Consider the following 25,277-nt stretch of genomic DNA (forward strand, 5'->3'; position numbering starts at 1 on the left):
TAGGAAAAACGGCCTCCTTCTGTACTCCTGGTGGGTGACCCACAAAAGACAAGAAACTGCATCCATCCCCTTGGCCAGCCGGAGGTGAAAGAGTGATGATTGCGTGGTTGATCTGGAGGGAAGGAGGTGATGCTCTAACAGCCAGGAAAACACTGTGAGACGGCATGGAGCCTTTCCTCATTTCCTTCACAGACTGAAGAGCTGTGGTTCAGACTTGACTCCCCCCATGCCTGGCATCTCATGAGGCTTGAGATGGTCATCTTCAGACCAAGTAAAATACTATGTGTTGTATTCAGGAACTCATAGTCTTTATAAAATTGGGTGCTTGCCAGGATCACAGAGAGATTTATCTTCCTACCTAAGGGATTTGCTTAAAACTTAGATTTGATGACATTACTTCATTCCAGAGCAGTAGCAAGAAAATAACCTAAGATGTACAATTCTGTGGTCTAATTACAGGAGTCAATAAATGTGGACCACAAAGCAAGAGGACTAAGACTTTATCTTTCTTGGTACTTTTTTTTTCCTTTTTTTTGAACCTTCTACGTTTTAGACACTAGAAATGCTATAAGACACAGTTTCTGCCCTTTTGGAGCTCATGGAGTCTAAATATTTGAGTTAAATCCATACCACATGCTTAGGGTGTCCACAGAGGCTGAAGATTCCTGTACAGTAAGACTGAACTACAGAGAATCTGGGGTTGAGTCTGAAAGCTCCACCCAGGCAGGGGAAAATGTTATTAAAACTGCACAGAGACACAGTGGGCATTGCATTGTGATAGCTGGTGTCTAACTCACATGGCCAGCCTCATCGAGGTCAACAGGACTGTGTCTCTAGCCAGTGGTGGCATCTCAAGTAGTCCAAGTAACTATCAGTTCTTCATTTTTTTTCTTTCCCAGGTAAGGCTGTCATGCCCATGTGACTCCATGATGAGCAGATGGTACCTTCTGGGGTGCCGTCCCATCAAGTAGACCCATGGCAGAGGTTATCACAGCTCTGAGTCACTGTTTCTTTCGCTGGTGATGATTTTCTTTGGGCTGTGGCCAGTATCGCTCTCCCTGCTTTCCTTCCTCCTAGCTGGGCCAACTGTTGCTTAATCAGGCACATGGGAAGAGATGCCCGTCAGAAAAGTCAAAGCCTACTGGCCGAGTCGCTTACTTTGTCAATGATGTCCCCCTCCCAAAACAATACTGCATTAGGGCAAGGTGGTGGAAAGACCCCAGAGACCATTCACTACAGGATGGCCTAACTTTAGAAACTACTTTTTTAATAAGTACATAGGAAGATCAGACCATTTTCTGGCTTGGCTTCTTCGTGAAATTTAATCCAGAGCACACTTCACCTTCCCTTTGGTCTCCAGCTGTAACCCACAACCACGCTGAGAGTCCCTAAGTATACTGCAGACTGAGAACCAGAGAAACCATGCTAAGTTTGTAGCAGACTTGGTATGTCTGACTATAATGCCTGTCGTTTGACATGCCTATTTAAGACTTCAGTTTTGTCTCATTAGTTGGTGTCATTAATCCTACTTGGAATTCAGGGCATAAGTTTGCTTCTAAACACTGGGATTCAGAGCCCTGGAACAGGACAGTGTGACAGGCTAAACCAGCCAGCTAAGAGTCTCTCCTTCTTTTCCTGCTGACAAATTTCACTCTCACTGATTGGTATCTGTTAAGTTATTTTACTGGTTTTCACGGGGGACACTGTGGTTTGGAGATTTTATTATGTCGGGTTTATATCATAAACCCATCATAAATGGGAGATTTATTATGGGTTTAACTATGTTCCAAGCCCTCCTCTGAGTGCTGGCATTAGAGTGGTAAATGCATAGTACAAAAATCCCCTGTCACGGAGTTTCAAGTCTAGGGCGGAGACGGATAACCAACGATGTAAGACAGGAGGTCGAACTACAGGATCTGTCCGTTTCTATAGGTCAAAAATGGTCAGATATTGCAAGTTTCATATGACTCAAATATATTCTGTTGGTCATAAATGCTAAGGAGAAATAAAACAAGCAAAGGGGGAGGAGGTAGGTGATTGAATTTTAAGTAGAGTGGAATGGAAGACCACCCTTACGATGTGGCATTTGAGTGTGGCCTAAAAGCTGTCTGGAGGGAAAGTACTGCAGGGGAGAGAAAGAGAAAGGCCCGAGTGCGGCTGGTACTGCTCATAAGCTGCACTGGGCCCGAGAGCAGTGGAATCAGGACGTTACAAGGTAAGGACTCCTGTGGTTGCTGGAGAGGAAAACCTGAATTGTTAAACTTACTGGAATTCCTTTAGTAGACAGCCTTTGTCTAAATACTAGAAAGATGAAAAATATTTTGAAGTTATTTTTGCTCACCTGAAGGCCCACTGTTTCCTTTCTCTCACTGAGACGTAGGTCTTGCATTTTCATGGTATCAGTGGTGTTAATGACAACTCTGCTGAGTGCTGGGAGGAGAGGTCACCAGCTAGGGCAAGGTAGACAGGGACAGTTTCCTCCCTCTGACTCACTGACCCTCTGCAGATTTGGAGAAGGCAGTCTTGGTGTTTGTCTAGGTTGGCTGCCTGTGTGTCAACACAGATCATGTCCACTGGGGCTTGCAGACATACTAGCCCACATTTTATTACCCTCCCACATGGACTGCCCTGTGGGCTTATAAATACTGAAGCTGAAGCTTTGGACAAACTCTAGGTTATTGAAAGTCTCCCTGCTGTCCTTATTCACAAATTAATTGGCCAGTAGCTACCACAGGATTTTCAGATGGGCTGAAGCACCTCAGGAACCTTGGCTGAGCTATTAGAAAGGGGGACAGCCAGGGGTGCTGAGCAGTGGTGCTGGAGTGAACGTTCGTGACAGTGCTGTGAAAAGCAATCTGATGTTGTGAAAACAAGGATGATGTTATTTATTTTAAAACTGCCTACTTCCCGGAAGAGTCCGAGACAGCCAAATTAAGCTATTCTGAATGTCCTATGACTAGCTAGATCCCAGCTTGGGGAGCAGAGCTGTTGGGGGACCACATACTCCATGCTTTCTGTCTTTGGTCCCAATCATATTAAAACACTTTAATTTTCGGGGCACCTGGGTGGCTCAATGGGTTAAGCCTCTGCCTTCAGCTCAGATCATGATCTCAGGGTCCTGGGATCGAGCCCCGCATCGGGCTCTCTGCTCAGTGGGGAGCCTGCTTCCCCTTCTCTCTCTGCATCTCTGCCTACTTGTGATCTCTGTCAAGTAAGTAAAAATCTTAAAAAAATAAACAAAACACATTAATTTTACTTATTGGGCTTAAGTCACATAATACAAATGATATGTAGAGTTAATTTTTTTTTAAGCTTTTATTTATTTGACAGAAAGAGACAGGGAGAGAGAGAGACAGGAAGCAGGCTCCCTGCTGAGCAGAGAGCCCTATGCGGGGCTCGATCCCAGGACCCTGAGATGATGACCTGAGCCGAAGGCAGAGGCTTTAACCCACTAAGCCACCCAGCACCCCATGTACAATTAATATTTAATTGGAGACAATTTAAATATGGATCCTCTGATCTTTTTAAAAAGTATTATTTATTTGAGAAAGAGCACAAGCAGGGGGTAGCGGCAGAGGCAGAGGGAGAAGCAGGCTCCCTGCTCAGCAGGGAGCCCGACTTGGGACTCAATCCCAGGACCCTGAGATCATGACCCGAGCTGAAGGCAGATGCTTAACCAGCTGAGCCACCCAGGCACCCAACACTGGGCTTTTAAAGGGACAAGCAGCTAATGCTCCCTTGACTGGGACAGGCACCAGAGCTTGACAGGAGAGGCAGTGAGCTAGAGAGTGCCTCTGAATCCTTCTGGAAGTCCCAGGGATGCTACCTCACTGTTTCCAGGATGGTAACTGAGGACCTGAGGGCGGAGACTACCAAAGGGCCATTTACCTCGGCTGGGTGAGGTTTCCTAGGGAAGGAGATGGGAATTAATTGAGCTTTATCATAGGCCTTAGAAATACAGAAGAACTAGCTGAGTAGATTTAGATCTCCCCAGCTGAGTAAGATATGTTCAGATGGAGAAGAGTTTATTTTTCCAAGGGTATTAAATTGTAGTTTGGGTTCTCCCCTGTCCCCAAATTACTACACCTTTCAAAATATACCCTTAAAAGAGACCTGATTTGCTTACTCATAAATGGTAAACTTTAAATTGCTTGTGTTTATATATGGGAGTGGTCTGCCAAAGGCTTTAACCTATTACCAGTTGCTAGTCTATGTTCCAATTTTGTTCTGGCTGTTACTGTTACAGACTATATATGTTTTTACACACTTTAATATCCACAACCATTTTAGGAGTTAAGGAGTTGCCAGTTTTACAGGTAAAGAATCATACCCAGACAAGTTAAGAAACTTTCCTAAGGTCACCCACTTCATAAGTGGCAAGAGCTTAAATTCCTTACCTCAGAGTTGCCCCCTGCCAAGCTTGTGCTCATTTGCTTGCTCTCAAATAAAATCTTAAAAGACAAACAACTTTATAGAGCCCAGTCCACATTTCACTTGTGGGGGCCTTAGTTTGCCAGCCTCTGCCTGGGGGAAGGAGGAGGAGCAGTTCCAGCCTCTCCAGTTACTTGCTGTATACCGTAAAGCCAGGGGGTTTCACCTGTTTTCTCTCCTGCCTCACAGGCTTGTTCCTGATCCTGGGTCTGATACTCTACCCAGCCGGCTGGGGCTGCCCAAAGGCTGTAAGCTACTGTGGACACTATGCGTCAGCCTATAAGCCCGGAGACTGCTCCTTGGGCTGGGCCTTTTACACCGCCATCGGGGGCACGGTCCTCACCTTCATCTGTGCTGTCTTCTCCGCCCAAGCAGAAATTGCAACCTCCAGTGACAAAGTACAGGAAGAAATCGAAGAGGGGAAAAACCTTATCTGCCTCCTTTAGTTTGGAAGAGACCTACATGCCATTTTCTTCCTGGGTAATTTTGTGAAACAGTACTCCTCTGGTTTCATCGTCTGAGTCAGGTGAAGAACTAGCCTTTATCTACCAAAGCCTACGTTCCACGGCCCCAAGCCTTAACAGGACCAGTGCGGGGCAATGTCCAGCTAAGTGATTGCACTCGAGGGCTGCAGTTCAAACTCTCGGAGGTGGAATACGAAACTACTGCACGAACCCTGACACACAGTTGACAGGTCTGTCCGACTCTATCTTCTCCAGGGCTCATAAAGGAGAATGATCTAAACCATCAAGGCAGCAGTTCGTCTGGTAATAGGAGGCCAGAGCTACATGTGCAGTTTATTCTGAGATGTATTTCTGCCACCAGGGTGCATGTCTGTAAGCATCCCTGCCTCAGAAAGAGGTTTTGGGGTTGGAGTTTTGGTCTCCTCCTAGTTGTTCTTCTGAGACTAAAATGAAGATTGCATACTTACGGGGGGTAGCTTATGTGCTCGAGGGCATAATATGACCAGAGGGGTCAGCAGGTCAGTGTGGAATCCCATTGTGGAGTGTGCTCTAGGCTGAATTCCGGGGTAAGGTTGGACTGACTGAACTGTCTCTCCAAGATTTTAGAAATCTGAGTAAGGGAAGAATAAGGACCGATATGGTCATGGGAATGAAAGTCAAAAATCCTGCTAGGGAAGACAAATTCATTGCACTGCCCAGCAGTCAGGCTAGCACCAGTACTGGTCCAGTCTCCTTGTCTAAAGGAGATCCTGTGTTTTTCTCCTAGGGTTAGGATCGAGCTTTGACTGCCAAAAGGAAACCTCACCCTGTTTCCTCATTCCAGGAACAGAGGTCTCCAAGCCAACTGTGGCTCATTTCAGATGTTCACTGGGAGAACTTACCAGAATCTCAGCACTTGTGGGGAGACCTTCTCCCACTGTTTGGTAACCATGGGGTAGTCAGCTGTATTTCCAACCCCAGCAGTGCAGAATGACCTTCTTTGCAGGAAAAAAGGAGCTAGTCATGAGAGTTAAGTTTCTCCAGTTACTAGTATTATTTCTGAAAGCAGACTGCAGCATTAAATTACTTCAGTAGGTGAGTTGCATCAAACCTTCATACCCAGAGAAGTAGAGTAGAAATTTTAATGCAAAAACAAGAGTGCCTAGCACCTGTCTATGCCTATTTACAAAAAGAATGGAACACCACTATTAAAAGGGATTCAGGAACTTAAAATCTGGTTTCTATGAATTGCCAGTAAAATTGATTCAGGAAAATGGAATTAGCCACCACCTCAAATTTACTTTGGAATGATCTCAGTGGCAAGAACCTAGCTGGTATTACCAGAGCTTCCGAATTGCAGAATGATATAGAAACACTCCTTCACATAGTGTAAGCAAGTGGAGTGGACCTCTGAGATTTCTGGAAGAATTAAAAGTACGGGACTATTTGGGCTTATGAATCTGTTCCCTGAGAGCTTGCTGTGTGTTGAAAGCTTAACAAATAATGACATAGTACCTTCTTTGGGTAAGGTATTGTATGCTAAGGGCCACCAGGCACAGAAACCAGATTCAGATTTTACAACACTGCCCATAGTGAATCATATCCAGGCTGAGTCTAAAACCATGCCTTGTTGCAAAACAAACAGTTGCTTTATGTGTGGATGGAATGGGGCAACTGAAGTTTTATTCCCTTTTGGCCTTTGGCCTGTACCACAAACCATCTTATCACACAGATTAAGAGCTAAGGGCAAGAGGGGTGGTGGTGTAGAGCCAGGCCTTAATTGGTTCACCATTCTTAGACCGAAGTTCAGAATTAGCAAGATTTAAGTCCTACAACCTTGTTTTCTAGCCTCATAGCAGCCTACTGTAGGGGCTCAGGAAACATTAATCCTAACACCACACAGAAATAGGGTATGGAAGCCGAAGGACAGAGTTCCTATCCCTGCTGTGTATTTTTGTGCTCTAACCACTTCCAATGCCCAAAGTCACTACTTTTTAACCCTTAGCAATAATTTTCATTCCAAAAAACAGCAGCCAAGGGGGATTCCTTTCATCAGCAGATTGGCTCCAAAATCAGTGTTAGGAAATGGGTTCTCTAACTCCCTTTTCACAGACAAGTTAAAGTCCTAAGCTCTGAGGACCTTCTGAAAATGGCCATCATCTTCATTCCCAGACTGCTCTTTGGCTAAGGTGGTGGTGTAGCTCCAGAACACCTGATAAAACAGTAGTCACAAGTGAAAACGTTACTTCTCTTGGCCAGAAGGATTTCACCCGACAGTGTTTTTATTCCATTATTCCGAATGCTACAGACAACAAAGCACATGCACACATATCACCCCAAACTACTACAAAGTACTTAAACACTGATTGAATTAAAAGCAGAGCAGAGATGGAATTTCTGTAGCAGAGACAGAGTAAGAACTAATGTTGGACCTTTTAAACCTTCCATCCGTTAGCCAGGCTTTGGGAAAAATGAAACCTTAAAATCGTGCTAGTCTACACCAAAACTGTATCGCTCTTTAAAAACCACTGAATATGAGGAATGTATTAGACATATGTTAAATAATTGGACTGATTGTTGAACCACATTTTCCTAATAAATATCAATCACCTAATCACCTCAATCCAAAAATTTAATACACCTGGACCATTACTACTACCAGAAAAGTCTTATTTATTTTTGCCTGCATCTGCGCTTAAAGTTTTCTGACAGGCTGGGCTTCTCAACAAACTCCAAGAAGGCAAAAATACTTGCCTTGGATTCTGTGGATTTTTTTTAAACCTGTGTGCTAATTCAACAATTGTTACATTGTGTAAGGATTTTTGTATAGTTTTCAAACATCTGTGGTGTAATGATCTTTGTTAAACATGTAAAGTGCCATAGCCTTTTTTTATGTGTAGCATATTTAAAAAATATATATGTATATTATACATACACAAGTCTGTGTGAAAGATGTGCAATAACAGGTGTATGTATGTTTTGTTTTCTTGGAAACTGGACAGGAGTCAGAACAGGGATTGTTGCTGTTTTGGCAAAGGAGAGTTAAACATTTTTGCCTTCATGGCCTAGTCATTAACCCATAACAATTTAAATGCTACACAAACGGATGTGAAGACAAGACTGGTATGAAATCATTGATTCCTGGGTCTAAATTAAAATAATCACTAGATTTATGTGAAAATTAAGCCAGCACCAGGCCCAGTTAATGCTAGTCTTTCATATGAAATGTGAAGCTGCCACATTGCCTTTTCTGTTAGTGCAAAACTAGTAGCTGGTACATAATCACTAAGGAGCTTTTTCTTAACATGCTTTGATAGACCACGTTAATGCTAGATCACTATTCAAGGGCTGATCTCACACCTTCTTCGCCATAAGAGTCTGGTTTAGAACAGACCTCTCTGTGCAATAACATGTGGCCACTAGAAATCCCTGGCCTGCATTTGTATTTGGGCAGCAATGACTCCCAAGGGCCAAAAGAGTTAAAGGCCTTTATGACTGGGATTTCTTCTGAGACTGTGGTGAAACTCCTTCCAAGGCCGGGGGGTCATTAGGTGCTTTGGACGAACTCAGCATCACTTGATATTCAGTAGCCACTTGAGCCAAATAGAAAACTGTATTTACCGCTAATGGACTCAATTTGAGCCTTCAAATTTATGGTTATCCTATTATATTGTAAACTAAATACATTGTTTGTCTAGCATTGATTAGGTTCCTGTGCATATGTATTTCACAATGCCCTCCCCTCCCCAGATTGGAATTAAACCAGATTTTGGAAACTCATTCTGATTTTTTCAAGTCTAAGTATATTGGTTTCAACAGAATTACATAATTTTCTCAAGAAAACACCTACAAGTCAACTTTTATGTTAAACACTAACTGATATATAATATTAATGATGGGGGAAATATTCAGGTATTTTAACTATTCCATTTATTAGTTATATATCTGTATCTATATATCTTAAGGTTACCTTTAACTTCAAGATTAAGTACCTATTTCTTTCTTGGAGAAGCATCAACATAAAAATGGGGAGGGAAGAACTCTCAAATATTATACAAATATCTTAATTTTGCAGTAAATTTAAGAACTATGAAAATGCTTCCAAGTATTAAAAACACTTTTAAAAGGAATATGTATAATAATGACAAAGAATAAAGTCAGCTAAGGGCACAATCTCTTCCAACAAAAATACCAAAATTAAAAGCCAGTTGTGGGGCAGGTACACATCCATCTTTCCTGAAGGTAATCCTCCCCATAGAAAGCCTCACTGAGAAGCAGAATTCTACTTTAGACATTCGAAGAGGACACTATTAAGACTTCTCATAAACTCTTGTTCAACTCTGCATATCCCATGAAGCACTTAACTGACAGAATAAACAAAAATGGCTCTTTCAAGGGCCTGTAACCTCTGAAACTACTTTTATGCTTTGTCTTCTAAAGATACCTGACACCTGCTAAGCTTCTAATAGAAACAAAAACTAAAAGCTGACAAAATTATTCAAATCACAAAAGAAAAAGTTTCTGAAAGAATTACAATATAGGTAGTCCAAGCAAAATTGGAAATTTTCACTTGCTTTTTCAGCTATCACATCTTTAAACCAAAAGAGAAGGGACCCTGGCTTTACATGTCAGCAGAGGCTAGAGAACCCTCGCATGTGCTTCCCATTTCATCCCTAGTTTTTACTTGGCAATTCTGCTACTGGATCAACTTGCCATGACTGATCTTCCCTGGAACACTGCATTCAACTTACTCCTAGCTCTCCTTAGTCTTTCCTTAACATACAACCACTTAAGAACAGTCTTGACTATTGAAAAATTGGACATGTATTTTAAGTGGACATGTATTTTAAGTAGTTTCCATTAATTCACTACCTTTTCAACTCTCAAACGCTGAAGAATAATGGCATCAAAACCAACATGTAGTCTACTCTTCAAAGCAGCAAGAACCAGTAATTGTCTTTTCTTTCAGAGTCCCTATCAAGCAGCTTAATCATTTGGCTGAGGCCAGCTAGCTGCTGTCCCTAACATAACATAACATATCTTCTTCTTGCAGCTTCTTCCTCACCATGGAGAGTTCTGCAAGATAAGTCTTTAAGCTGAGGTACACAGGATGTAGATAAAAGCATAAATAAGTAAAAGGAAGCAGTAAAACCACATAGGAAGGAAAAGCCAATCAAGTAACATGTAGATATTAGCAGCTTTTTGGCTTTTTATAGTCAGATATCCTGAAAAATCTAACACCTACAAGGCAGGCATTCAACCACGTGCCTCTGGGGGAAACCACTATGACCTGTTCTCAAGAGAAGAAAATTTGAAGAAAGCTTCACCATCTCGATGGTGAAGACCATGAGATGAATTAGAGATGCTGTGGAAAAAGAATGGAGAGTTTGGTGACTAGTTAGAAGTGGGGGGTTGGGGAGTGGGGGGAGGGGTGTTATTGAGGGTGGGAGGGAAGGAAAAGATAACAATCCAAAATGATTCCCAGGTATTTAACTTGGGCAGACTGGGTGGAAAGTGATGGTATCACCCCAACATCAGAAATCAAAGAGGAGCAGAAACAGTATAAAGGTGGAAAGGTTCAGCTTAGGCTGCCAGAAGTCATGTGTGCAACCTAGAATATAATATGGAGAGAAGACCAGGTTAGACCAAGAGATGTGGAAGTCATCAGTATGCACGACAGACAGAGTTCTTAATTACTGTGTACTTTCTCTGTGCACATACTGTGTTAAGCACTTAATTCATTTATTCATCAAAACCCAGGGAACAGAAAACTATCCTCATGTTACAGATAAGTTCCTACTCAAGTAACCAAACTAAACTGAATTTGCCCTAGATTAAAAAGCTAGTAAGTGGCAAAGTCAAGCTCAAAGACGGGTCTGACACATAAGTCTCAAGTACTCTCAAACAGTGGTAGTTTCTTTGTACCTAAACTGAACATGATGAAAAGATGGCCAGTACAGGGACGCCTGGGTGGCTCAGTTGGTTAAGCAGCTGCCTTCAGCTCAGGTCATGAACCCAGCGTCCTGGGATCGAGTCCCACATCGGGCTCCTTGCTCGGCAGGGAGCCTGCTTCTCCCTCTGCCTCTGCCTGCCATTCTGTCCACTTGTGCTCGCTCTCTCTCCCTCTCTCTGACAAATAAATAAATAAAATCTTAAAAAAAAAAAAAAAAGATGGCCAGTACAAATCCTGGGGCAACTCCCAACAAGTCTGCATAGTTAAATATTAGAATAACTTCTATGTACAACTCCAAAAAGACCACACACCGTATGATGACTATGGATGAAAACTGCTCTTTCCTCCCTTTCAGAGAAAGACCTCATTTTTCCTACCTTTGATGGCGACACCCTGTCTCAACTCAATCCTGGAAGTGCCACTAAAAAGTCATCAGGTTAGGATATATGACTGTGGTTAAACAGACGATGACTGGATAGTTATTATTTTACTATGAATAATCTCTCATCCAGGATAAACAGCTCTTATTAGCTAAAAAGCCTACTTTCTGAACCTAATAGTTAACCTAATAAAGATTTGACTTCAACTAAAGTTTCTTCAAACATACACACAAATGCCAAAGACTATTTGGTAATGGTATGGCAGGTACTCACCCACACGCTGTAGAGCTAGGCCTTGGTGTAGAGACTTCAAATACAAACTGTACTTTTTTTTCTTGGGTACTGATTTTTTTCCTAGGGCCCACTGTCCCTAAAGGATAGATATGAATTATGGATATGAATTTTGGATATGAATGTGGAAAGATGGAAAGGGAACAGAGTTGAAGAGAAGTGATACCATGGGTATGATGGGGCAGAGGCAACCCCATATGTAGCAGGAGTCAGAGGACATGGGTCTAGCTGCTCCTTCACCACCGCTCACTGAATGACTGGGATAATGTTCTAATCTTTTATAAAAATGGGGCCCATAAAAGAAATTACAGCATAGGTTTGGTGTGATGATTAAGTGAGATATTAAAGCAGTTAGTACACTCTCTGGTATAAAGTTCTCAATAAGTGAAAGTTACTGGAAGAAAATTAAAGAGAATGTTCTGTCTGCCCAGACTGTCATTTATTCTCACAGATTAAGAGTTGTGCTAAAAATTTATAAAGAATAACATAAGTAGTTGCTAAAGCCAATCTGAATTTACCAAGAGAGGCTCAATGGATGGGCTACCTGAGACCACCATTTCTTTTTCCATCCTAATCATCTATAACTTAGTGCTTTCAGGAAGAAGATTTCTCTGTGGATGCAGTATACGTGGTTACTCCTATTTAGCAAAACCAAAAAGATAAAAAGGTTAGTGTTGACTTAGCCCATCATCTATGGGACACCAGAATCTAAGAAAACAAACCCGATTAGTTGTCAAAACCTAACGGTGGCAAACATGTTCCTTTAGAAAAGGAACATGCAATATTTGCAGAGTGTGGATAGAGAAGCCATTTCAGACAACATGGATGGGGCATAAATTGATAAAATTTTCTGGAACAATCTAGCAGTGCACATCAAAGGCCTTTAAAAATATGGTTGTTTTGGACACCTGGCGGGCTCAGTTGGTAGAGCATGTGACTCGATCTTAGAGTTTCAAGTTCAAGCCCCACACCAGGGGTACAGTTTACTTTAAAAAAAAAAAAAAATGCTTACACTTTGACCCAGCAATTTGTCCTAGAGAAAGAACAAAAGTCCCAAACTTAAACAGTACATTCCCTGATAAATTACTAATACATAAACCTGAAAATCAGAACTTCATGGAATAACCGTAAGAACTAAAAACAATTAGCAAAATGGCAATAAGTATATAAATATCAGTAATTACTTTGAATGTAAATGGACTGAACTCTTTAATCAAAAGATTTAAGAGTGGCTGAATGTTGGAATAAAAAAACAAAACCCAATTTTATGCTGTCTACAAGAGATTCACTTCAGATGTAAGGACACACACAGACTGAAAGTGAAGGTATAAAAATATCTCCCATGTAAAAATAACCAAAAGAAAACTGGCGTAATAATACATGAGACAGGATAGACTTTAAAATAAAGACACTAAATAAAGACAAAGGAGGGCATTACATAATGATAAATGGGTCAATCCAACAAGAGGACATAATATTTACAAATGTTTATGCACTCAACACACAAGCATCTAAATATATAAAGCAAATTACTAACAGATCTAAAGGAAAAGAGAGACAAAACAACACATGTAATATAATAATAGCAGGACATTCAATGAATAGATCATCCATCCAGAAAATCATTAAACACTGGCCTTGAATGATACATTAGACCAGATGGACTTACTAGACAGATACATACAGAGCATTCCATCCAAAAGCAGCAGCAAACATTCTTCTCAAGTACACATGAAACATTCTCCAGGACAGATCATATGTAAGGTTACAAAAAACAATTCTTAATAAATTTAAGAGAACAATTCATATCAAGCATCTTTTCCAACCACTATGATATGAAACTAGAAACCAATTATAAGAATAAAACTGAAAATTCACAAAAGTGTGGAGATTAAACATACAACTGTGAACAGCCAATGGGTTAATAAAAAATCAAAAGAGAAATAAAAAATATACTGAGATAAACAAAAATGCAAACACAATACACCAGAATGTATGTGATGCAGCAAAAAAAGTTCTGAGAGAGGTTCATAGTAATATGGGCCTACCTTAAGTAACAAAAAAATCTCAAACTATCTGATTTTATACCTCAAGGAACTAGAAAAAGAAGAATAAAACAAAGCCCAAAGGTAGAAGGAGGAAAAAAATAATAAGAGAAGATATAAATGAAACAGAGACTAAAAAGAGAAAAGATCAGAGGAACTAAGAACTGGTTCTTTCAAAATACAAACATAAATTGACAAACCTTTAGCTAGACTTATCAAGAAAAAAAGAGGGCTCAAATACATAAAATCAGAAGACTTTACAAAGATAACCTCAGAAATACAAAGATGTTAAGAGACTATTATAAACAATTATATGCAGATAAAATGGATAACCTAGAAGAAATGGATAAATTCCTAGTGACATACAACCTTCAAAGACTGAATCATGAAAAAAACAGATAATCTGAATAGACTAATTACTAGTAAGGAAAGTGCATCTGTGATCAAAACCACCAACAAATCAAAGCATAGTACAAGATGGCTTTATGGGTGAATTCTACCTAACATTCAAAGAATTAATACTGATCATTCTCAAACTCTTCAGAAAAAAAAAGAAAGAAAGAAATAAAGAAAGAAAAGAAAATGAAAACAAAAACTGAAAAGGAGAGAATGATTCCAAATTCATTTTATGAGGCCAGCATTACCCTAATGAATCTTAGATAAGGACACCACAAGAAAAGAAAATCACAGGACAATATCCCTGATAAACAGAAATGCAAAAGTCATCAAAAATACTAGGAAACCAAATTTAACAATACATTAAAAGAATCATACACCATGATGAAGTTAAGATTTATTCCAGGGATGCAAAGATGGTTCAACCACCACAAATCAATCTCATATACCACATTAACAAAATGAATGATAAAAATCATATGATCATCTCAATAGATGCAGAAAAACATTTCACAAAATTCGATATTCATTTATGAGAAAAACTCTCAACAAAGTAAGTATAGAGGGAACATACCCTCTATAATAAAGGTAATAAGATGACAAGGTGATACATGACAAGCCCACAGCTATAACACCATACTCAGTAGTGAAAAGCTGAAAGCTTTCCCTCTAAGTTCAAGAATAAGATAAGGATGCCACTCTCACCATTCTTATCCGAAACACTACTGGAAATCTTATCCAAACCAAGAGGACAAGAAAAAGAAATAAAGATACCCAAACTGGAAAGGAAGAAATAAAACTCACTATCTGTGGATGACATGATTTTGTATACAGAAAACCCTTAAGACTTCACATTATTAACTTCACTTAATTAACATTAAGAAAAATGTTAGAATAAATGAATTCAGTAAAATCGCAGGATACAAAGTCAATATACAAAGATCCATTGTGTTTCTATATACTAACAACAATCTATCACAAAAAGAAATCAAGGAAACAATCCCATTTACAATTACATAAAAAAAATAGAATAAGACACTGATGAAAGAAATCAGAGATGACACAATTAGGTAGGAAGATAGTCTCTGCTCGTGGATTAGAAAAATTAATAATGCTTAAATGTCCACACGAGGGGTACCTGGTTGGCTCAGTTGGTTAAGAGTCTGCCTTTGGCTTAAGTCATCATCCCAGGATCTTGGGATTGAGCTCCACATTGGGCTCCGCTCAGTGGGGCATCTGCTTCTCCCCCTCCCACAAGCCCTTCCCCTGCTCATGCGCACTCAAATAAAATAAAAATTAAAAAAAAAAAGTCCATACTACTCAAAGCCATCTACAGATTCAATGTAATCCCTATCAAAATTTGAATGGCATTTTTCAAAGAAATGAACAATAGGAAAGTCTGTATGGAACCACAAAAGACTCTGAATAACCAAAGAAAACTCAAGAACAAAACTGGAGGCATCACACTCCCTGATTTCAAACTCTATTATAGAGAGAGCTACAGCAATCAAAACAGTATGATAATAGCATAAAAGCGGACAGATCAACAGAACACAACGGAGAGCCCAGAAATAAACTCACACATATATGGCCAATTAATCTATGACAAAGGAGGCAAAGACATTAATGGGTAAAGAACAGTTTCTTCAATAAATGGTGTGGGGAAAACTGAACAGCCACATGCAAAAGAATGAAACTGGACCACTATTTTACACCATACACAAAAATTAATGGACTAGAGAACTGAATGTGAGACCTGGAACCATAAAACTCCTAGAAGAAAATATTGGTAGTAAGCTCCTTCACACTGACTTTGACAATGTTTTGAATCTGACTCCAAAAGCAAGGCAATAAAGCAAAAATAAGCAGGTGGGTGTACACAAACTAAAAAGCCTGTGCACAGCAAAGGAAATCATCAACAAAGTGAAAACGCAGCCTACTGAATGGGAGAAAATACCTGCAATATGTGCATTTGGAATACTGAAATATTACTCAGCCCCCCCCCCAAGTGGAATCTTCCCATTGCAGTGTAATTCATGGACCTAGAACACATTAAGTGAAATAAATCAGAGAAAGGCAAATACTGTATGACCTCACTTATATGCAGAATCTAAAAAATTTTTTTTTTCAAAACAAAATAAACAGTAAAACCCAAGCTCATAGATACAGAGATAGAGAACCAAAAGTTGCCAGAGGAGAAGAGTATAGAGGGTAAGTGAAATGGGTGAAGGGAGTCAAAGGTACAAACTTCCAGTATTAAAATAAGTAAGTCACGGGGATGTAATGTACAGTACGGTGACTACAGTTAGTAATACTGTACTGAATATTTGAAAGTTGCTAAGAGAATAAATCTTAAATATCCTCTTTTTTCACAAGAAAAAAAGTCTAACTATGTATGGTGATGGTAAGTAGACAGTGTGGTGATCATTTCACAGTGTACACAAATACTGAATCATTATGTTGTATACCTGAAACTATTTTAATTATGCCTCAATAAAATTTTGATTATTTAATTAAAATGTTGTATAATTTATATAAATTAAAATTTAATAACATGATATATGCATGTAAGGGTAGATATACAAGTATTAAATGTTATAGAAATATATTGAGACTATGAAAAAAAGTTCAACATATAGTCATCATAGTTGAAAAAAGATTACAAGCCATTAAATTCTCCTTTTAAAAGTAATAGGAGACCAACTCAAGACAGCTCAGAGAAAAAATAAAGTAAGAGTATTACTGGGATAATGGGACAAAATATGGGTAAGCTGCTGGACCTCATACAGGAAATGGAAAGCCACTAGGATATTTTTTATATGCTTCATTCTACTTGGGCATTTTAATCATTTAATGAGCCGAGTATACATTGGCTATGACTAGATGACATCTTATACCAGTGTGGTCTAAGGGGCCCAAAGAGATGAGGTATATGAGAGCTAGATAAACATCCCCACAGCACCTAATACAAGAATGTGGAAGGGAAACTTACTTTGTAATTTTTGGATAAAAGTTGTCTTCCTAGAAAATTAATAGAAACATATAAGCTAAATTTTAATAGCAGTTATTTATTGGTATAAAATTATGAGGAACTTTATCTTCTTTTGTTTATAAATATTTTCTAAAATTTATCAAGTGTGTATTAATTTTATAAATTAAAAAATTGTAGAAGCTAAAACTATTAGGCCATTATGACATAATGCTATATAAGGGAAAACTGGATTAAAAATCCACAGTATTATATCCCATGGTTCTATAAAAAATGTATGCATAGAAAAAAGGATGGAAAAATACAACATTGGCAGTGATATCCCTAGATGATAGAATTACATATTTTTTTCTCATTCATTATTTTCTAATTGTTTTCTAACAGGTATATATGACTTTCAAACTAGAAAAAAATTAGTCTGAGGAATGTATATGACCAGTGGACTGACTTTTTGTGTAGACTATAATATCGTAAGAACTAGTATGACCAGCTAAAGAACAGTGATTTTTGGTGAAGAATAAATCCGAAGAATAATAAAGCTGAAGAATACTATAAACTGCCGCCAGTAACAACTACTCACAATTATGATTTATCTTGAGAATCACTGGCCTCCAAAATATTAAATGAGTTCTAGAGGAATCCTAGGATTCCAAGTAAGGGCTATAAATAACTAAGAATTTAAAAAAAAAATTTTGCATGCTATGAGTCTACAAATTGTCCGTATAAATGTAGAGGAAATAATATTCAGAGTACTTTATACAGTAAATGAAACATTACTAGGTTGAAGAGGATGAACTTTTTTTTGTCCTATTAGAGAAAAGATAAAATGGGTTTTAGCAGCAGGAAGGTTTTAACAACACAATCGGGCATACAAACCCAGAAAGATCTAAGCTGATAAGTCACCTGGCTGACTCAGGCTGCAGAGCATGTTACTCTTGATCTCCGGCTCCTAAGTTCAAGCCCTACATGGGGTGTAACCATCACTTAATTTTAAAAAAAAAAAAAAAAAAAAAAAAAAAAAAATTATAAATAAGCTGAAAAATAAATCAAAATTTAGATAAACATAAAATTTAACACTCATTACACTGATATATGGTGGCTCCCATCTCCCTTGCCATTTGAAAATATAAATAGTGCTAAAGAAAATTCTATAGGTTTAAGGCTTTGTATTACCAAAACCCCAAACTTAAACTGTACATAACTGTAAATATGAAGCCAAAAGGAAGGGTAAGAACACTAGAGATCCATCTTTCCCTATTTTCCTAGAAGCTTTAAAGATATTTATCTAGTACAGATTAGTGGCAATGTCTGGCTTAGGAAATTTCTATAGATTTCTTTCTAGCTCTCTGTTACTGTGACAAAGCCTTAACGTAAGGTTTTTAAAACATCCATCAATACAAAAAGCTTGCTGCTTTATAAATGGTACCCTAAAATTCTAGTGGAAATACTTCACTTTCCATAATATTTGACTACTGAGATATAACTTTTTAGTTTAATAAACAAGTATTTAAAACAATTCTAATATGTTATATTATTCTACTCTAAATAATTTATACTATGGTACTTAAAAATCTATCAAAGTAAGGCATTTTTTAATTTTTAACCATTATTTTTACATTAACCACTTTTATTTCACTTCTAAAGGTCTTAATCACATGGAATTAAAAAATCCCTCTAAACATTTTCTTTAAAAGAAAAATGGAAGGAAATACAGTGAAATGGTATTTGATGGCCACAGTAATTCCAAAGGGGGGAAATGTGCAAAACTGTTACAAACTTGGCAGTTTGAACATAGATACATAGATTTTTACCAGTAAAGATATAAAATTAAATGTTACTGTGTCAGCATTTTCAGAAAAAGATACAGCAATAACTATGAGAGCATTATATTAGCACAAATAAATTATAGAAATAAACTCAATTTAACATAAATTCCCCATAAAATGTCAACTATACATTAGCTCAACACGATTTATAGAAGATATACCCAATGAAAATCCAAACTCATTTAGATAACACCCAGAAAATTAAAAATGCTGTTCCTATTTTAACACATATTGCTCAAAATAAGATTCACCAAGAACATTTTAGATTTTTACATCCTCTTTAGATAACGCAAGTGAAAAATCCAATAATACACAAATAGGTACCTTCATCAGTACATAAAATAGCAACAGGTAGCTAGGTTAGGAAACAGAACACAAGTTTGAGCTAATCAATACAATACTAGTACAGAGGCATCCATTTTAACACAGAGGAAAAACCTAAGCCACCAAACAGGTTTTCCATTTTGAATCTCACTAACTTCTAGATGGTATGTGTATTTTGACCTTAAAGTGATCAAAATATGAGTGAAGCTCATGTTCTATCACCTAAAAAGTCTAATCCAACAGAAAAATTGTCATTTCATGTTGCTCTGTTTTTAATGAAGCCTTTTATATTATTTATTTTGTTCAGCACATGATAGAATTATACAAAGATTCTTTAAAAATTAAATGTGACATTTCTATTTACATTAAGCCCACAGCATAATCTCTACCTCTGAAATGCTAATATCATATTTAAAATTAGACAAACTAACATCCAGTAAACAGCATTTTATTTTATGACACTCTGTGTTAATACAATAAATATACAAAACTTCCAAACCACTGAAAACATGCAACATTAGAGGGACAGATGGAGGGCATTTATAGAGAACCATGACGCTCATTATGATGGCAGCGCAATATTACTCACTGACAAAATATACAAACATCCCTAGATAAATAATCCAAGTCCCAAATTACAAATCACTGAGCAATGATTTTCCAGTGTTCAAATTTTAGTTTGAAATAAAGTAGCCACAATTTAATATTACAAACTGAAAAAAGACATGAATGCTTACACCAATGAAGACCAATTCATGACTGTGATACTGGTAACGTTAGTACTGAATATAAAATATTAACAAATGTCAATCTCTTGCTGGAAAATGTGACCATTTACCCATTATTGTTAGGAGAATAAAGAATGTAAGAATTTAAAAGCCCTATACCTTATCAAACTGTTAGTATTGCCATCATTTTAATGCACATTTGTTTTTAAAAAACAATTTTCTCTCATAAACATGTATTAACCCAAGGAAATAGATTTTAAAACATCTCTATCCACACACCAAAAGGTACTCTTGTTTTTAATTATTTTCTACTTAACAATGCTACCTTTGGGGACTTCTACAAGACAGAAGCCTTCCTATTTTTGAAGTATCTCAGTATTTTTCAAGACTCTATATTCATTTGTAGTTGAAAACTTTAAAAGAGAGAAATATTTGGACTTGAGATATAAATTAATGACGAACATAAGTACTCCTATTATATTTTGTGGTTAATGTTTTGAATGTTTGTAAAATACACACTCAGTAAAGCACACTGTGATAAATCAGATTTTCAGTAAGATTATAGAATCTGACAAACTTGAACTGGCTTATTTGAGAAAACAGGGAGATTACCACTGATCAGAAATATTCATAAAAACAGCTTTAACTTCATATTTTGAACCCTATTTTAATCAGAATAAAGGAAATATCTTCTAAGTATATTACTTCAATAAATCCCAAATAAACCAAAGGTAAACACCATCTAGATGAATCCATGTGACCTAGTATCACACAAAGTTTATCTCATAAATAGTGAGAAGTCATCATCCCACCCCCATCATGAAATTCATTCATCTCCAGATTTGGGGAAAACAATTAAAGTGATTTAACCATTTATGCCCATTTGATTCTTTTTAAAAAGGTTCTGCAGTCTCAAATAATATAATCCAATAGACTATCCTTATTTAAAGTCAAGTTAAATAAATCACTGATTATTCTGCAACCTTAAGTAGCTAATGACTTCCAAAACATAGTATATAATGACTTTACAAATGTCTCTGAGTCATTTAATCAGTATTAAAAATGATTCAAAGTTTCAAACCAAGTATACTGTAAGAATTATATCCTATGGTGCAAAATAACAATTTTAATATGGTTGTAGACATAATGCATTTATCTATATTTGTATTTTCTTGTTTGGTGCAGGTTAAATGTTTCTTCTATTGCTGAAAAGTTTTAATATATTCAGTCTGTCTCAAAAATTTAAAGACTGAGGTTCGTTAGGGATTCAAGTATATGTGAACCAACAGCGTCTTTTTCTTTTTAATCCCACTACAGATGAGAAGCTAAAAGAAAAATTCCCTGAAATACTGTATGTTCTTTTTGGACAAGGAGTTAGTCTAGATTTTAATACCTCTGTTAAAAATTACACACTCCCCAAAAAAGAGCTGCCAAACACAATCTCAGTTCAGTTAAAATGAGTAGCCACAAGAATATACCAAAGTTTTCATACAGTAATATTCTACTATGATACGAATACTGAAAATTAAAAAAAAAACCAGTATTACCATTACTACATTCTATTCCATTTATTATCTACCCTTTTTTGGATAATGCACTGCACATTATGTTCTCACATTGCATCCTGATAAATTTTTATTAAAAAAAAAAAAAAAACTATTGCAGAAAACCACTTCTTTGATTCTATCAGCACTCCCTAATCCTACAACCATAAGCAGTGCAGAAGCCAAAATACTAATTCTTTTAAGAAATGTGGTGCCCATGCAAGATCAGAGATTGATATCAAAATATCAACTACTCTAAAAAAGAAAAAAGGAACAAAAATAAAAGGATAAAATTTACATGATCTACTACAAAATGCACACAGGCTCTTCACTGGTGACTAAAACTGCTAAAAAGCAAGCCAATTTTTAAAATCCCTAAGTCCCTGATGGCCTATTTCTTCCAATATAAATGGGGAAAACAGAATGAAGTTATCACCTTAATGCTCCAATATGTAATCCTTAAGTCTAAGATTCTTGAAAGAAAGACTGCAGCTAGTACTAAATGTATTTTTAATCATAAGTACCATATTAATTTCAGTGTGTCAACACTGAAAAAATTTGCTGAACATTCATCCTCCAAAAAATATGGAGAATATTTATTTAGCATGTGATATTTTTTTCTGCAGGGGGCACCAAAATATTAAATTGCTAGGTAAGTAATAAGACAAGAAAGTTTTTCTGGTTTTAGCCCATGCACAAGTGAACAGGAAATATACATGCCATGTGTACTGTTTTGAACATAAAAATATTTATAGAATACAGTAACTAGAGAAAAGTACAGTCGGAAGGTACCAGTGTGTTTTCGGAGGGCTCTCTAAATCTGGTTACCCTTGAAAGCATTCTGAGCCGCACTAGTTGCTGCACTTGAAGCTGCATTTGCAGCTGCAGTCTGGACAGTTTTGTTGGACATCACACCTGTTGCAAATTCTTGTTGGGCTTTCTCAAAACTAGCACCTGTTGTGCGGTATAGTCCATGTACCTATGGAGGCACAAAAAAGTGGGACAAGGTAAGTGGTAATCTATACAGTCATTTTCAGCAACTCTTCCATTAATCTCAACCTTATCCAGAGATAAAAGGACTAGACTGTAGTCACGATTCCTAAGGTCAAGAACATCAGCCACTAACCACACTGGCATACCATATTGTATTAAAGTATTTTCCTAACACAGTCTTTTCCATTTTATCCCCAATGCAGAAGAGGTACTTATGCTTTTGCCAAACCAAAAATAAATTTTAACACTTCTTAACCAAGTGCAAAAGGTTATGTTTCCCACTGTACCTGCTTATTTAAGATATTACAGAGAATGGTTTAAACACAAGAGACATTCAGAATTTATTAATTTACTACCAAAGACAATTCAAAAAGAATAATACCTTATCTATTTCTATGTTGGTTACATATAAACTACTAACCCTATTACAATAAAATGATATGATTTTATCATTTAATATATCAAGCACTACTCATGTTCTTAAAATGATACTTCTGCTATCCTCTCTCACTCTATATACCATTTTACTTTTTGTGTACAGTGAAGTCCTAAAGGATTTACACGGAAAAACTTTTGGGAACTGTCCACCCATACTGATTTATCACTTAAATCTTCGGGATTTATTTGCAAGACTAAGGTTAAAAAAAACTCAACTAGCATACATTTCAAGATGCATAAACTATGAAGTGCAACAATATAACATCAGCCAATTTAATGTAAGTTTGGGAAAAGAAATAATAAAACAAATTAGAATATTTATTAATTACGTGCCTACAAACTTGGGAGAGGCAGGAAGAGACAAAGGGAACTTACACAGCATTTTGATGAGGTCTAAATGAAACCTGGCTGAAATGCAATTAAAGCAGGTTTAGAACATTGGGGCAGCACCCAAGTCAGTCTTTTTCCCAATCCTGGATAGGAACTGATACTTGTGGGGTAAATATGGAATGAGGAAAAGGAGAATGAATCAAAGACTTTCAAGTCAAGCTTAGATACACTGAAGTTGTTTCAAGAAAACAGAGAGTAGACAGGTTGGCTTAGAGAGGAAAGGAGACGCTAAGTTCTAAACATTCGTACATTCATTCCACAGATGTTTACTGGATACCTACTCTAGAACTGGTACAGTGGGCAGGTGAAGATTTGGTTTGGAGCTCAAGAGAGGAATGGGCAGGAAACAAGAACTTGAAAATCAATGCCACATCAGTGACAGCCACAACTCTGTCTGACATAAATAAATAAAATGGTCCATGGAGGAAAAAAAGAAAAAATGTCAAGGACCAAATAAAGTCTGTTAAGATACCAATATTTAGGAGGTGCCTACAATAACAAGGAATAATTAAAAGAGGATGGGAAAAGCCAAAGACTTTTTCCACAGGTGCCACGGGAAGAAAGTCACATTAAAGAATGAAGAGCTGCCCAGGGTGGAAGATAAAAAATATCCAGACAGCCCTAAGTTCTTCTAACATAGTGGTGAAGGCAAAAGCCATCTTATAGTGGGACAAAGTGTAAAAGGGTCAGGGAATAAAAGAGAGCAATGACAAGTACACTTTAGATAAACCCTAAAATTCTTTTCTTCTGGTACTATAGCACTATCATAATTTAATTCTTTTAATACCTTGAGAGAATGATGAGAAAATGACTTTTTTCCTTGTTGGTTAACTGAATGTTATAATACATCTCTTTTGTATTCCCTTCTCTCTCCAGGGATAATCTTTATGGATTACTCAAACTTTGTGTGTTATGGCACACAAAAATGGTTCCAAACAAATTTGCTGATCCTTGCTTATAAACACAAAGAGATCTGAAATATTAATTTTCATAATAGTCCAGTTTGTCAAACGTCATTCCATCACATGATCACTTCCTGTTCTGTAATTGTGATCAACATCTTCAAAAGCATTTCTTCATGTTGGGAATTTTCAGAATCATAAGTAATTATTTTAATTCTTTTAAAAAATTATTTAAAATTTAAATAAAAATAATATATTAAATTTAAATAAAATTTAAATAAATTTAAATAAAAATAAAAATAAAAATTATTATTTGAGAGAGAGCAAGCGAGTGGGAGTAGGGGCAGAGGGAAAGAGAGAATCTCAAGCAGACTCCTCACTAAACAGAGCCCAATGCAGGGCTCCATCCCACAACCCTGAGATGGTGACTTGAGCCAAAACCCAGAGTAAGACGCTCAACAGACTTAGCCACCCAAGTGCCCTAATCCATTTTTAAAACCAAGTTTTCTGTGGAACATAAAAGATACAGATAATTGACCACTCCTTTGTTCAAGAAAATGGTCTCAAAACAGAGTTCATATGATTAGGTCCAAGAAAATGAAGTATGTTGTAGAAATCTAATAAACCTTTACTTATTAGACCCTGTTACAGTGCAAAGGCACTACAGTTCACTTGTCTGTCTCTCCTCCTTCCCCCAAAGTTTTTGGGCATGTAATAAACAAATATTTGTTCTAACTTGCTTTGTTATTTCCTTTCCCAAATGTGTTTTAAACTGAGTGCCTGCTGTTACATATCCAATAGATTTCTTATTTCATTACTTTATAAATGTAATGCATAGCCCCAGAGCAGGGCAAAATAAAGGTAGAAGAGCACACATTTCTCAGTAGTCCAAATCTATACAGACTCAGAGGGCCACCCAGAGGGAAAAGATTACGTATGTATTCAGTGCATAATGCTCAAATGCTGTATGAAATCCATTATATCCATGTGAAAAGGGTGATTCTTTTTCCTCAGTGCTCCAACAACATGACAGGCTAATTCTAAGTATCACCATCTCAAAAAGCTCATCATTTCCCTGATATGTTTCAGGAGTGATACCTACTGATAGCTCACATTCCTTATAAAATCAGAGACAAAGCTTTAAGATAAAATATTATAATTTTTAAAAACCAAACAGCTTAAGTACTTGCTATCCTTCCAGTTA

At 37.2% G+C, this 25,277-nt stretch overlaps 2 protein-coding genes across 2 annotated transcripts in view; one reads left to right on the plus strand and one right to left on the minus strand.

Moving 5' to 3' along the window:
* LHFPL2 (LHFPL tetraspan subfamily member 2) overlaps window positions 1-8,654 on the plus strand; it is a 24,312-nt gene extending 15,658 nt beyond the window's left edge. Inside the window, exon 2 of the mRNA XM_032334872.1 lies at window positions 4,621-8,654. Coding sequence (XP_032190763.1) covers window positions 4,621-4,877 — 257 coding nt within the window. The 3' untranslated portion in view covers window positions 4,878-8,654. The remainder of the gene's footprint in view (window positions 1-4,620) is intronic.
* A 9,890-nt stretch (window positions 8,655-18,544) lies between these two features.
* SCAMP1 (secretory carrier membrane protein 1) overlaps window positions 18,545-25,277 on the minus strand; it is a 120,493-nt gene continuing 113,760 nt past the window's right edge. The window contains exon 9 of the mRNA XM_032334871.1: window positions 18,545-22,329. Within this exon, the coding sequence (XP_032190762.1) occupies window positions 22,165-22,329 (165 nt within the window). The 3' untranslated portion in view covers window positions 18,545-22,164. The remainder of the gene's footprint in view (window positions 22,330-25,277) is intronic.

The sequence above is a fragment of the Mustela erminea genome, chromosome 3, assembly GCF_009829155.1.
Source record: "Mustela erminea isolate mMusErm1 chromosome 3, mMusErm1.Pri, whole genome shotgun sequence".
Taxonomy (NCBI): Eukaryota; Metazoa; Chordata; class Mammalia; order Carnivora; family Mustelidae; genus Mustela; species Mustela erminea.